Source organism: Plodia interpunctella, unplaced genomic scaffold, assembly GCF_027563975.2.
Source record: "Plodia interpunctella isolate USDA-ARS_2022_Savannah unplaced genomic scaffold, ilPloInte3.2 Pint_31, whole genome shotgun sequence".
In the NCBI taxonomy this organism is placed as follows: domain Eukaryota; kingdom Metazoa; phylum Arthropoda; class Insecta; order Lepidoptera; family Pyralidae; genus Plodia; species Plodia interpunctella.
Window position 1 is genome coordinate 1 of NW_026525651.1, and position 14,241 is coordinate 14,241.

The 14,241-nt window shown below is 35.2% G+C and overlaps 3 protein-coding genes across 4 annotated transcripts; 1 reads left to right on the top strand and 2 right to left on the bottom strand.

The window, feature by feature from the left end:
- Positions 1 to 671: 671 nt before the first annotated feature.
- On the bottom strand, positions 672 to 2,679 carry LOC128682702 (apolipoprotein D-like). Of its 2 annotated transcripts, XM_053767549.1 has the most exons (4): positions 2,545 to 2,679; positions 1,892 to 2,123; positions 1,310 to 1,411; positions 672 to 889 (listed from the first exon to the last, which is right to left on the bottom strand). In XM_053767549.1, the coding sequence occupies exons 1-4, from the start codon at positions 2,656 to 2,658 to the stop codon at positions 699 to 701; spliced, it is 639 nt and encodes a 212-aa protein (XP_053623524.1). In that variant the 5' UTR covers positions 2,659 to 2,679; the 3' UTR covers positions 672 to 698. The 2 variants fall into 2 exon arrangements, with proteins under 2 accessions (XP_053623524.1, XP_053623525.1); XM_053767550.1 differs by lacking the exon at positions 1,310 to 1,411.
- LOC128682703 (lopap-like) lies at positions 2,678 to 6,835 on the top strand. The gene is made up of 4 exons (XM_053767551.1): positions 2,678 to 4,283; positions 5,376 to 5,598; positions 6,138 to 6,242; positions 6,585 to 6,835. Exons 1-4 carry the CDS (start codon positions 4,173 to 4,175, stop codon positions 6,776 to 6,778), a joined length of 633 nt encoding a protein of 210 aa, XP_053623526.1. The 5' UTR covers positions 2,678 to 4,172; the 3' UTR covers positions 6,779 to 6,835.
- Positions 6,836 to 8,256: 1,421 nt separating this feature from the next.
- Positions 8,257 to 13,826, bottom strand: LOC128682704 (bilin-binding protein-like). Its single transcript, XM_053767553.1, has 4 exons — positions 13,655 to 13,826; positions 10,891 to 11,104; positions 9,923 to 10,024; positions 8,257 to 8,533 (listed from the first exon to the last, which is right to left on the bottom strand). Exons 1-4 carry the CDS (start codon positions 13,760 to 13,762, stop codon positions 8,343 to 8,345), a joined length of 615 nt encoding a protein of 204 aa, XP_053623528.1. The 5' UTR covers positions 13,763 to 13,826; the 3' UTR covers positions 8,257 to 8,342.
- Positions 13,827 to 14,241: the final 415 nt, after the last annotated feature.

The following is a 14,241-nucleotide window of genomic DNA, read 5'->3' on the forward strand; positions in this document are numbered from 1 at the left end:
AGACACAGAGACACGCGACAAGGCTCGTTTGGAACTAAATGCGATACCTTACGCAAGTGTAGCATATCTGGAGCCAGTTCCTCAAAGTGAAGCTGACTGTGACTTCCACTGGACAGCCCATGTGCAGTCCGTTAATATGGAAAATTATATAAACAATGATTAAAGTAAAGTAACATAATATCACTTTCGTTTTGTTATTTACGACAATATAGGAATACCAAAATAAATGCTTTTATATAGAGTGTGTTGTGGATAACATCAGTGTCAGATTTTTCGCAAGTTGCCTAAAGACACCTGACTTGATTATTATCACCATCAAACGGCAAGTAGTCGCTCATGTCTAATCGGTTAATCTGGTAATAATGAAATCATCTTTTTCGTCCACTTATTTCCTTCAAAGTTTCCATTATAAAACAAATTGTGGTTTTAACTTTAAAATAAACTTTACTGTGAAAGAAAAAATATATAAGTCTGTAGAAACAACAATATTGTTTATAAAGATCGTATCGATTTAAAGACTAAATTCTAACTATTAAAAATAGTAAAATATTACTATTTTTTAGAGTGAGGTCTTCGGTATACTTTCATTTTGCAGTTGCCGTTTATCCGTCGTTTGACTGGTGTGAAAAGCCCATTAATTCCACCGATTATTTGTTAAATAAAAAATAAAATATAACAAATACATGTATTACACCCATTTAAATGGGTACAGGGTATCTAAATGTCATGGGTTCAGTCTCCTCATCGGAATAATACTTCGGTGCGCAGTTAGAGTTGTCATCTTTTACCAACGTCTCTGGGTCTACACCAATCTGACTCAATGGCTTGATGGCCAATGTCTTGGAAACCTCGTTCAGTGATGGTGTCCTTGATAATATCCATACGTATACTGAAAAAACATAAATAGTGAATTGATAATAGGCAAATTTAGGATTTTTGAAATTCAGTGGCCAATAGAGAAAGGACACTAAAAATAGTTACAGATGATAATATAATTCTTACTCATTACCCAAAATATATTTAATATTTAATAGGCACAAAATTTGCAATGTTATCTTTGATTTAGATTTTTAATATAGTGCAGCCACGGGCTTCGCTGATAAATCAAAAGGTATTTTCGAAATTAATTCAGATAATAATGGACAATACACAGAAATATCTAATTATTGACAAAGATTTGTCGCAATCACAGAAACTGCTGACATGTTACTATAAATACAGGAATAATAGCTTGTTATTAAAATCTATTTCAAGATAGAACTGTACTTAGATGTTGTTATATTTATCGAAATAAATTGATGAAACTCACTGAAATGTTTGTTGATGAGTGGGCTGTATTGACACGTGTACACAGTGGCGTAATGGTGGTAGTTAGTGGCCAGAATATGGAATGGATATCTTCTATTCTTTACTGAAATCATAAAATAGATGTGTACGTACATATGTGGAACTAGCTTGCTCGCGACTCCTCCCACGGTAGTCTATATTTGAATTAGGGTTAATTATGTAATGGGTAAATTTAATCGCTTCGTCCAAATCAAAATCCACGAGAGGATATATGGTCCTATTCTAGGACGGAACCACACAATACCGAAGTAGAACTTTTAACGTATATCGCCATCAGCTACCAATAACTACTAAAACTCACCGTCACCTGTGAAGCGGTGTTGGCCCACGACTATGGACCGAAAGGTATACCAATTGCTTCCGATGAATGAAAACATTCTGAGGAAACATACATTCTAGTCGATGATTTATCATCTAGTGTGTGAAATAGAGAAGGCAATGGCCAACGACTACATTAAGAATGCGAAGAAATTCATTATATATCTCACATAATGGTAACCCTCAGCCTTGAGAATACGGAAGAATATAGGAAAGGAAAACTCACTTCTTCTAGGAGCATTCTGATAAGTGAATGTGATGTCCAAATTCGATCCCTTCTCTATGTCACTAGGTATCTCCAGTTTCCCTAAACTGTATCTGTGAAATAAACCCCGGTCTACCCTGGACTGGTTGAGGTAGATTCCTGTGGGTGTGTTGAGTAACTTTAACGTAGAACAGTTGTTCTTCTGTTGTCCGTCACTCGCGAAATGATAGGCTTGGTACCAGGTATCGTAAAACTGGAAAATAAATTTAATAATGTTACTCAATTTGTCGAAGCCATTAAAGTTCGGCGAACTGTTTGCCGATAGTATTTCTTTCTTTTCGAATGTTTTACTTGGTAACACTACTGGTCTAAGATTTTATTTGTCACCTAAGGTTTCTGACATGTCTTTAACGGCTACCTACCGCTACTAGTATAAAGCTGGCATTAAATTTATCTCGGATATTATTTATATATTCAAAGGTGTAAGTAAGTTATTTGAAAGAATAAAGTTTAATAAATAAACAATTTAACTAGCAGGTAAATTACAAATTTACACAAATTTAAAGTTTTTATAAATCAAATGTTATTTAACCCTATAAATATTTTTATTTGACCCCATTCACATCAATATAAACACAATTTTACTCGTAAGTAAATAGATGGTTTGGACTTACATCTTGAAGTCTAAAATATTCTTGCAAATTAACATTTTCTGGACATTTGTCTGGTAAAGTGAAATAGGCGGAAGCACCATACAAACTTATACAAAATATAACAATCTTAAACATAATGAACGCGACCAAGGCACTCTGAGATTTCAATACAAATAAACTTCAGTAGTTAACAACTTATAGGTTATCTCAGTTCAAATTGCAAATGTTGTGACGCCAGATAAATCACTTTAATTCTAAGAAGATTTATTTGTAAATAGCCACACAAATAGATTAAATCAATATATTTTTACAACTACTAACTAACGAGGAAAAGCTGACTATAAACGATGAAAAGGAACGGAAGAATGTAACTAGCAGGAGCTATATAATTTTAGTTATAAGCCGTGCTAATTCTCTGAAGTAGTGCGATGCGTTACGATACGAAGCGATACGATACGAAGCGATACGATACGAAGCGATACAATACGAAGCGATACGATACGGTATGATGGGGTGCGACTAAACAACAAAGTACCTTTTTCCATTTAGGTACATAATTACGTAATACATACCACGTCATACCTTTAGAAGTAAGACATAGAAGTGAGAAAAAAACTATAGCAAAGATATGAAAATACAGTTGTTTTCTTCATATAAAGTAGGTGTGTAAATGCAATGTTAAATATTCATAATCGTAAAGTTTCATACTTGGTGTTTTTTGACTAAATGTCAAAAAACAACAAAAAGCAGGCGAAGTCGCGATTATATAGCTATAATCGCGACTTCGCATGCTTTTTGTTGTTGTCCTATATAAATATAATAACAATTCTTAGTAACAAATGTTATTATCACTTTCGACGAATTGTTTATCGCAATATTGATTCCTTTATGAATTTGAACCCGGTAACCTCATTACGAAAGACGCGTTTACATTAGTTCCGAATTATACCGTATTTTAAAAATATACCTGCTCGATTTTTTTGTAGCTCGATGCATAATGCCTTGTCAATGGCCTTTCTGACCCGTGGAAAACCAAAGTGGTTCTCCTAGGTGTTCCGCTATTCAAAATCTTGGACCCGTAGTTCACTTATTTCGTAAACTACTAGTAATTTCTGTTATATAGTGCCCAGGGTTCACATAACGTAAGAAATCGCCGGAATGGAACTAAATGATTTCCAAAATTTCAGATCCATCGGTCGAACATTTCTGCCTCCAAATTGGAGTTACAAAAATCTACCCGACAAACATATTTATTTATTTACCATACGATATTACAAACTAGTTTTAGCCCGCGGGATTTTCCACAAGATCAGTTATTTTTCCGGGATGAAAGGTGTCCTTCTACGTACATCAAACTATATGTCTGCAAAATATCAAGAAGATTTGTTGAGTAGATAGAATATGAAGAGGTAACAATCAAACTTAACTAAAAGCGAGTAAAATGAGGAATTCTTATAAATCTTGGCCACCAAATTCCAATGCAAATAACGTTCCATATTTCTAAAAATAGTTAAGGATGTGCATATTAAAAGACAATATAGATGATTTACGCGACAGTATAATACCGCTTTAGAAGGGGTCCGTTTATTGAATAATTGCCGCGTGGGTCCACTCGAGATCTTACGTTCGTGTAGCTTGCTTGTTCTAACATGCAGCTGTTTATATTATGTTTGGTATTTGTTGGCGCTCTCTCAGCTGAGTTCACCCTGCCTGGGGAATGTCCCGATGTTAAATTACAGGAGAACCTGGACTATACAAAGGTACAAGTATTTCTTGATTAATCTTTTCCTTTACCCTTTCCCATTCTAATAATGATTTACGGAACATGTCTCTTCCTTACATAGTTGATCTTTACTCACTCCCAAACGTTTTACAACATTTCTAATACGCGAGGTTCTTTCTTCCTCTTTTTATTCCTTCTCTTTCTATTTTCCTCCTGTCCTTGGTCATCACAAATCATTTTTTCTATTTATAAAATACTTCCAAAGCCGAAGAAGGTATTTAGAAGAAGTCAAACTTTATTTTCATTTCAATCCATCCTCCTATATATTTATTTATCCATTACATATTTAATGATATTAACAATCGTAATCCTTTCGATAAAATAGTAATGAAAAAAAAATCTATTAACTTAATGTCAAATATTTACATGCCCAATTTAATTAATAATGTTTTCTTATCATTATTTTTTGTCGTGTATAGATGACTAACATTAGATGTAGGTAGGTACAGTCTGCATGTTCCAATATTTTAAAATGATAATGGTAGATAATTTTAATTTCAATTAAGTGATTTCAAGTAAATTGTAATTTTTGTCATGCAAACGTATTTTACATAAAAGGATATTCAACTAATCCTAACTTATAATTAGTCATGCGAAAGTAAGTTTGTTACCTCCTCACGCTCTATCTACTCAACAAATCTTCTTGAAATTTTGCATACATGTAGTTTGAAGTATGGAGAAAGACATAGATTACCTTTCATCTCGGAAACTTAATGTGGGCGAAGCCGCTAGCATAAGTTAGTAAGAAACATTTTAAAATTTCTATATCTCATTGTCTATGGTTTGGATGCGGCCGGCAGCGCTGCTCCCATATATCTTCAGAAAAATCATATTTAAACAGACATCATATGTAAAAATAAGACAGTAACAGTCACATACTTATAATTCCAGCTACAAAAACTCAGATAAAGCGCAAAAAATAGACATAATTACACTCATATAGGATATTTCTATTATGTGAATACATTTATATTACTCATATTAAATTATAATTAACTATGTAATCATTAAGATCATCGTTGTGCACTCAGCTGGCAAATAAATAAATATTACTGATATTCATTTCCAGTTTTCGGGCATCTGGTATAACGCAGCCAGCTTCGCGAGCGATGGCCGCGCCATCTACGACTGCGCTACCCTGGAGTTTAAGGAGGACAACATGGGCTACACCCTGAGGGAGACCTTCGTCACTACTGATGGAAACAGGACCCAGAAGTCATACCTCGCTAGAGTTGACCCTACTTTCGATGCGGGGAACAAAGCGCAGTTTATTGTTAGTCATGAAGATGGAGGTAATTTTGATATATGGATTTTTTTGCTAATCTGTAATTGTCCCACTGCTGAATCTGCCATTCCGTCTTCCAATGAATCTCTATTGATGGCAGTTTGCTGCCACCCTGGCAGGGAATCAACCAAATCATCACTCCTTAAATCAAACTAAAACATAATTTTATTTGAAAATCAGAAGTTTCTGACTGAATTTGACCCAATAGCAAATACAGTTGAAGATACCAAAAAGAATACAGTATTATACATTCCTTAAATGGGAAGACAAAAAAATTGCATGTGTGACATGTATAACAAATCCATTTAAATAAAATAGATATACCTTTAGTAAGTTTTTTTAAACAGCCAAGTTTGGTAGGATTTTTCACAATTTTTTGTTTTAAATATCTAACTTGAATGCCATGTGTGCCAGAAGGGCGTAAACACAGAGGGAGACCGCGAAACAGATGGTAGAACGATATTGATGGGTTCCAACTGTAAACTGCTTCTTCTGATAAATTATTTTAGTTTCTAAATTAGGTATGATATAAATTTTTATTTTCAGACAAAGTCCTGCAATTCCCTTTCTACATTCTATCAACGGACAACGATAACTATGCAATCGCATATACCTGCAAATCTTTAAAGAAAAAAGCGAGAATGCACTATGGTAAGTAAAAATAAAGATTAGAAAAATAATGATCAGTTTTCTAGAAAATGGAATGGAGCATAGTTGTTAAATTTTACGAACAGCTACAAAATAATAATTTAAAACTTTGGACGGTGATTTCAATTTACTTTTAGACTAGACTATTATAATTATATTTTCGATATTTGTTTAGTGAAATTTTATTTAATAGGACAAAGACAAAGCATAGATATTCTCGTCGTGTCGAATAATATAAACCAATACCTGCAATTTGGCAGTCGTCAATACATGTTTGATGTCATTATGTGATGTATATGTGAAATAAAGTTTTACCTTAATTTAGAAATGTAATTTGTATTTCAGTATTCACCTGGATCTTATCTCGAAGCAAGGATACTCTTCATGGCGACACTTTGAAGAAGATGGAGAACGCGCTGTCCAAATACACGGAATTGGCTGCGCACCGCAACGCTTTCGTTTTTAAAGATTTCACCGAAGAAAGCTGCTCGTACACAGACCAGTATGGAGTAGATTTCTTCACCACTAACTTCTGGTAGTTTGTAGATTCTATGTTGTTATATATCTGTGATTTAAAAATTGTCTTCGGAGTTTGATTTTGTTTTTTTTTTTTTGTAAAAACAAATCCATAACTTATACTTACCTTACAATTACTAGTTGCTCCCCGGGGCTTCGCTCCTGTGGGAATTTCGGGATATAAAGTAACCTATATTCTATTCCAGGTTATATTCTACTCGAGTATCAAATTTCATAATAATCGGTCCAGTAGATTTTGCGTGAAAGAGAAACAAACATACATACACACATACTTTCGCATTTATAATATTAGTAGGATTCGTAGGAAGGATGTTTAGAATCCAAATAAGTTTAGCAATCTCTTCACTTAAATCGATTCGATGAACCAAATCTCCTATTAGAGCTGTTATGGTTAATGTGGTGGATGGACTGGTACAGACACCACAATCGCATGCAGGTGAGTCTCGCGGACCACATTTAAACATTAATCACCACAACGCCCACAATCAGTGACACAACTCTCAAAAAAAGATTGATGAACCAAAGAAACCGTAAAACTTCCTCCTTTTACATTCATAGTGTTTTTCCCAATAGGCTCTCCGACTATTTTTTCTACTTCGTAGGTTCTTCACCGTCCTTCGTCATCAGATCGGGGGCACGAATGTTCTATTTTCTGTTTGACGACCTTCAAGCCAGCACTTTTTGGACCTTATGCCAGGACCGCATGGTACGGCCTGACATTTGTTCCCGTTATATTGGTTTACTCAAGACGTGGCCGTACCGTCACGACAGGAATCGGCTACTTACTACGTAGTAAAGCTAAACACGTGCAAATGAAAGTGAGACTTAATCGGGTGGGATTATCAATTAAAATGTCAGGTCCAGAATTGTTTTGTCCGAATAAGTAATAGTAAGAAAATATTATTTTTTATCTATACTATTATTATAAAAAGAGAAAACACTACCGAACCAATATCAACAATTATTTTACCACTTGAAAGGTAGGTATATTATCCAAGATGGCTGTAGGCTATATTTTGTCTCAAAATTCCCATAAGAGCGAAGCCCCGCGTGACATCTAGTATTTAAATATTTATTTAAATATATATTCACATAGTTCAGGTCCTACAGATAATGCTATGTGGTTGCAAAAAATGTACTCACATCAGGACCATTAATAGTTTTAGCACTAAGTCGGCCTGTTGTGCAATAAAGCTTATATAAAAAAAAATATTAATTTTATTCTTTCAAGTGAGATAATTGTTTTCAGTGATTGATGTCCAAACCCAATAGCACTGAATATTGCTCTCGAGAATTTAGATCTAGGTAAATTAGAATTATTATATTAGTTGAAATTAATGAAGCTAAACAAGACCTACTTTATGAGCCAAATAGTTACTAGCCACAACCTGTTATCGAAAATTATATGCTCGACTTGCAGGGGCAGATAATAGCCATTCCGACTCGACATAAAAAAGATAATAAACAAATGAAATACCAGTTTCGATCAGAAAATTGTATTTATTTAAAAAAAACTGCCAACCAAAACTTATTCTAGTAACATGTCTTCAACTTGCTCTTTTCTAGTCACTGTTTCTTTTGCGCCTGCGCCTGAGTAACTGGGCTGCTGCTGGTGAACTTGCACGCTTCTTCAGTGAAGTCTGTCACGATCAGCTTGGTGGAGTCAATCTCCTTGGTGTGGGCTTTGAGGAAGTTGTCCACGGCTTTCTTGGCGTCTCCTTCAAGGCCCTTGCTACGGGAGAGGATCCATGCTGAGTCTGAGAATGAAAAATCACAGGAATTAAAAATCATCATTGCTCCATTGGACTTTACATTTGGTGCCGACTCTATGCAACACTATTTTATCACTCTAGTGTGACACATACGATTTATTTGAAGTGAAAACTTCTTTAGCGGCCTTGTGCACTTCTTGTGATAGGTAAATAAAAAATGTTAAAACTCGCGTCAGGACACGTGACATGGGGGCGAAGTGCGGATTTGCATTTCACTTCTCACTATCGAATCGATTCGAAGTGATACGCAACGAACCAATCACATTGCGGTATGGTTGATGTTGCGTCACAATGGCACACTGTGATTGGTTAGCTGCGTCTTACTGCGAAACTGATCGAAAATTCGTAAGACGTCAAAAATGCGCAACGTTAATATTCTAGATTTCACTTCTGCCGGCACTACCGCAGTACAACCCGTTTTTTTTTTTCTTAACTGTCACATTATCTAGTATAACAGATAATAACATAGCAAAATAGGACATAAGCGTCATACTTGGCCAGAATATCGTTCTGTCTTACTTAACATTGCTTGTACCGGCTTGCATTACACTACTACACACGGAGTCTACAAAAATATTGAAGATTCAGCTCTAGGAAGTAAAGGACGAAAGTATACAATATAAAAATAAGTTGATAAATGTACATATAAATGAAAAATTAAGTAATGTGTAGATAATACATAGATTTGTGCAAGCATCTTTGATAATATAGTTACAAGAATTACAGTTACGTCAAAGTGATGACGCGTGGAAAGATATGATGATATGAAATGTATTTAAGTACTTTTTAAAGACAAAATGTAAATATAATATTATCTGTATCGTGCATAAATCAGAGTTATTATTTAATCTTATCAAATTTTAATAAGTTTTTTGATTGAATTAAGACGATTACTGGGCAGGATTTATTATATCTAAATGCAACAAAAGGAAGTAGTTTTATATCATCTTTAATAATTAATATATTTGCCAAGCTACTAGTTCTTATCAATGTAAGATTTATCACCCGTGAATACAAATTAAATGTGTAAGTATCAATATAAAAAAAAACTTATAAAGAAAGGTCACAATGTCGTAGTTAAGTAAAAAATTGCAAAAAACTCAATTCACATACAAAGCTTTTCATATTGATCTCGACAATTACTTACATGAAACAATCAAAACAAATTAAGAAACTCACTGCTTACCCGCGGCTTCGCCCACTTATAAAACAGAATTGTATTTAAATATGTAGGTATGTTTGAAAATTAAAATTTTGATTCAGAAATTAAAATTTCTGCGGCTAATTTCCTCATGATAATTTATTGGTAAATATTTATGAATTATTACTATAAGAGAGTTACAATTACTATGAACTTTAAGAACTTGATCTTACCTGTGTGTGCCTTGGTCTGATCGTCGTACTTGCAGCTGTACGCAACAGCATAGTGGGTATAGTCAGTAGCGACTACGCTCAGTGGTGTTTCACGACTCTGATCTGAAAATATACAGAAAAATATCTATTATCATGTCTATCCCTTGCGGGGTAGACAGAGCTGAGAATTGCGACACTGGACGCCCAAGTTTTAGCTGTCTAGTGTCATTATTATTGGAATTGAGATTAAATAGTGACAGGCTGCCCATCCTTGATTGACTTTTATAATCAGCGTGATAGGAGAAGCAGCTGGAATATTGTATAAGTATTTCTTTGTATCGCTATTGTATTATTATATTAATTGTATTATTCGTCATCACAATTTTGGATTTTGCTAACATGGCCAAGAGAGAAGTCCATATTTCAATTTCAGAAATCCTTCAATAAATTCGTGATTAAACTCCATCCATCCATTGAAAGTGGTATGGTTTATATTATTATATTATATCTACTATAACCTAAACACTGCTTGGGTTTTTTAATAGATAATAAAATTATGTTGCAATAATGTCGTATGAAATCTCTCATCCACTAGTTTTTACTATAGATAGAGTTTCTTTCGGCATTTCTTCTCAGCAGTGGTCGTTCTGAAATGCTAGTAGTCTGTAGCTTTGGTAAATATCATTTAATTTAATATATGACGTGAAAAAGTGCCTGTGAAGGCCTAATTTCTGAATGAAATGATTTGATTTTGATTTTGTTTATCGTAACTAAATTTATAAATGCGAATTTTTTTTTTTATTATTTATATCTTTGTTACGTCTTCACGCTTTATCTACTCAACCAAACTTCTTGAAATTTTGCAAACATATAGTTTTAATTACGGAAAAGAACATAGGGTCCGTTTCATCCTGTAAAATTAACTGCTCCTATGGGAAATATAGAGACGCAAAAGCTGGTCTCTTGAATAGCTTTAATAATTTACTTACCACCAACTTTAAGAGAAACCACCAACTTGGCACTCTTGTTTGCATCCGTAGCCAATTTGGCTGTACCTTCGACGTACTTCTGGACTCCGTCTACCACATGGGAGTTCTTCACTTTGACCGTCTCCCCCTCTTGCTTGTACTCAGCTTGGCCACACTTCCCTCCCTGTTCGTTCAGGTTGGGCGTTTTTGATACTTCATACCAGGTGCCTACGTACTGTAACATAGAATGAGAAAAATATTTAGCCAAATATTACTCTAGCTGGATCTTTCTCTGGGCTTCGAAGATTCCAGCAAAACGTTCGATGACAGATTATATTTATATATTTCAACTAAAAAAAGGGCTTCAAAAAACTCTGAAAAGTTAGAAATTGGCTATGATGTTACAAATGGCCACCTATCTATCAGCTGCCTAGGCTCTTTGTTCCTTAATCGCCTCGTACGACCTCCACGAGTGGAAATGGAGTGGTCCTATCCTAGGGCGGAATAACACACGCCATATTCCACAAAACATTATATAAATATGTCTACTAAAATATGATACCTATTGTAGGATCTTGTCTGAGTATATATTTATAAAGAATTATACTCGGTATTTGACAAAGATTATTTATTTAGGGCTGGTAAATCACGAGCAATACATTTAAAATACCAACAGCCAAGAATCGTCCACCTATGACGATTACTGATTCCTGATAACGCTTGGACTTTTTATCACATGCTGTTATTATTTTATTATCATTAGATCAATATTATTGATAACAGTCGTACCTAGAAACACCTTCACCTTATTTATTCATATTACTTAATTATTATATTTCTAGCTGCGCCCCCGGGCTTACGCTCCCATGGGAATTTCGGTCGGTCGAGTAGATTTTACATGAAAGAGTAAAAAACATACATACACATCCTCACAAACTTTCGCATTTATAATAGTAGCAGAATTTACGCATATTTGTTACATCGTGGAAATAAACTGTTTTCATTTTGTTTTTCATAAAAAATATTTGGTCTCATTTTTTAAATACTGAGCAAGCGAACAGGCATACGGCCCACCTAATGGGAAGTAGTCACCGCAGCTGGACCCCTGCAACACCAAGTTTATCCGGCCCTGAATGAATATTTTCGCACTCTTTTTAAAGATCTCCATGTTGTATTCCCTAGGGAAACGGCGGGCATACATTCCACAACCTCAGATAGTAAGAAGGACTAAGTTACTTTTACTCTGTATGCGACATTTTGGGTTCTAAAGTGTGAGGATAAATTCCCCAAGGTTAAATTTAACAAAGTAAACCATCACACCCACTCATCTTCTGGGCTACGACGCCGCGAAGCCCAGAGTCAGCATAAAAATAAACTTTAAAATTTTGAAGATTTGCCTATTATTTTACAACCGGCCGCAGGCATGTTAACCCTTATTGGGAATTATATTATTGCCATTAACTAATGGCAATGGTGAAGACTTTAGTTGCCTCGTACGACATCTATGGGATATAGGGTGGTAGCGGGACCACAGGCCATAATTAATAAAATAAAGCCATCATCATTGATGAATGTACAATTTGTGATTGAAAAATTGGATTTTCAATTGTTGACTAAACGGTGGATCGTTCTGGCGATAATCGGTCAATTAGATAACTCACGGTTGGTGACGCGCGAAGGTCATCTGAACCCACCAATTGGTTTCCTATACAATGTCAAGGTCAATTCTGATCAACCGGTAGACTGTTCGAGGTATGTCGTTCAGAGCACCGATTCAAATAGCTCCTTAGGCTTGCTTGTTGACGCGATAAACTCGGAATACATATTCGTTCCACGAGAAAAGGAATCTTATGAACAGCGTTGCCAGGTTCATTTTAAGAGAAAAGCGGAATTTTGAAATCTATTAGGTAAAAAAACGGGACATATATCTTTTTCACGTGTTCAATAAGAACACAAATGTTAAATTTTATTGAAAATTTAAATTACCTATTTTATAGATTTGTACAAAAGTAAGCCGATCTCGTGTTCTTTTTTTTTTGCTTCTGACTGCAAATCCAAAAAAGCGGGACAAAGCCCGCGCGGGAACAGTACATTTTTGAGTCAAAAATCAGGAGGTCCCGCCAAAATCGGGACGTTCCTTTGCTGCTTTTGGGGGGCATTTGCTTATACAACATTTTATGCGCATCTATAGGATTTTTATCTCATGGAACGTCACAGTCATAAATTTGTTAGTGTCAAACAATGATATGAAAACCCCGATTTTGCGCGACTTCGCCCGCATTCATTTCGTGCGTCCGCTCAATGTTATTATTGTCAATATCTCGGATTCTAAGCAACGTTTCGCGATGAAGCCTATACCAGATTTTAAATTAGACCATCCGCCATACAACTGTTAACCTGTTAACTGTAAAAAATAGCTATCAAATAAAAAAACCGCATCCAAATCGGTTCACCCGTTGATGAGCTATGGCGCCAATCCAAACATTGAAATACAAAATCTTTTGAAACGCATGCCCATAATTTAATTACCTAACACTTATTTTGCTTAGCAAGTCTCTCACGTTCTCCATCAAAACTGATCTTCATAGTATCGTAGCGATGATTTCTTCTTAATTTTTTTACTACTTTTGGATTATAACACCAAAAGAACTTTGCAGCATTTTAATTGAAAAAGTATTTTGAAAGAAAATAAAACAATCACTGACCATGAAGCTGTTCCCCATTTCCCACAGGAGCGTCTCCCATCGAAGTGCAGCTAGTAATATTAAAAAAAAGGAAAACTTACAGCTGAGATGTTAAAATTCTCCACAGGTTTGATGTCTGGACAGCCACCTTCATGGACGACGCTGGCCGAAGCGGCCGCGACGAGCCCCAACACGAAAAAACGCAGCATTTTAATTTTAATAATATTAAGTCCTATCTGCCAACCTGTCTCCTCGGGAGTCAAAGGTAAACTGGCTATTCTGGACGCAAATCCACCCTTATATACTAGCCGTGGGGGTCACGGACGTTATTCAATTTTCGTTGGATTAGTTAATTGAAGAAATCGCTCAGTTGCAGAGTTCTAGAGCAATCGATGTGATTCTAGATGACCTATTGTTGCGATCGAACAGTCTTGCTTGAAGATTGTGAATAGAATGCTGCTCCTATCTTATGGAATCTTATCGATATCATGTCGATTATTCGGTGGATTTTGCACATAACTTAATTTTATTTAGGCTTTCTAATTAGAAAGGCTACTAGATATGAGTTTGCATACTAATCTGACTCAAATATAGTATGAGACAACCGTTATTACGATTGAAGATGCCCCTGAACTTAATAGGCTTTGATTAGGTCTTTACCTAGCCCGTAATTGATAAGTACAAAATA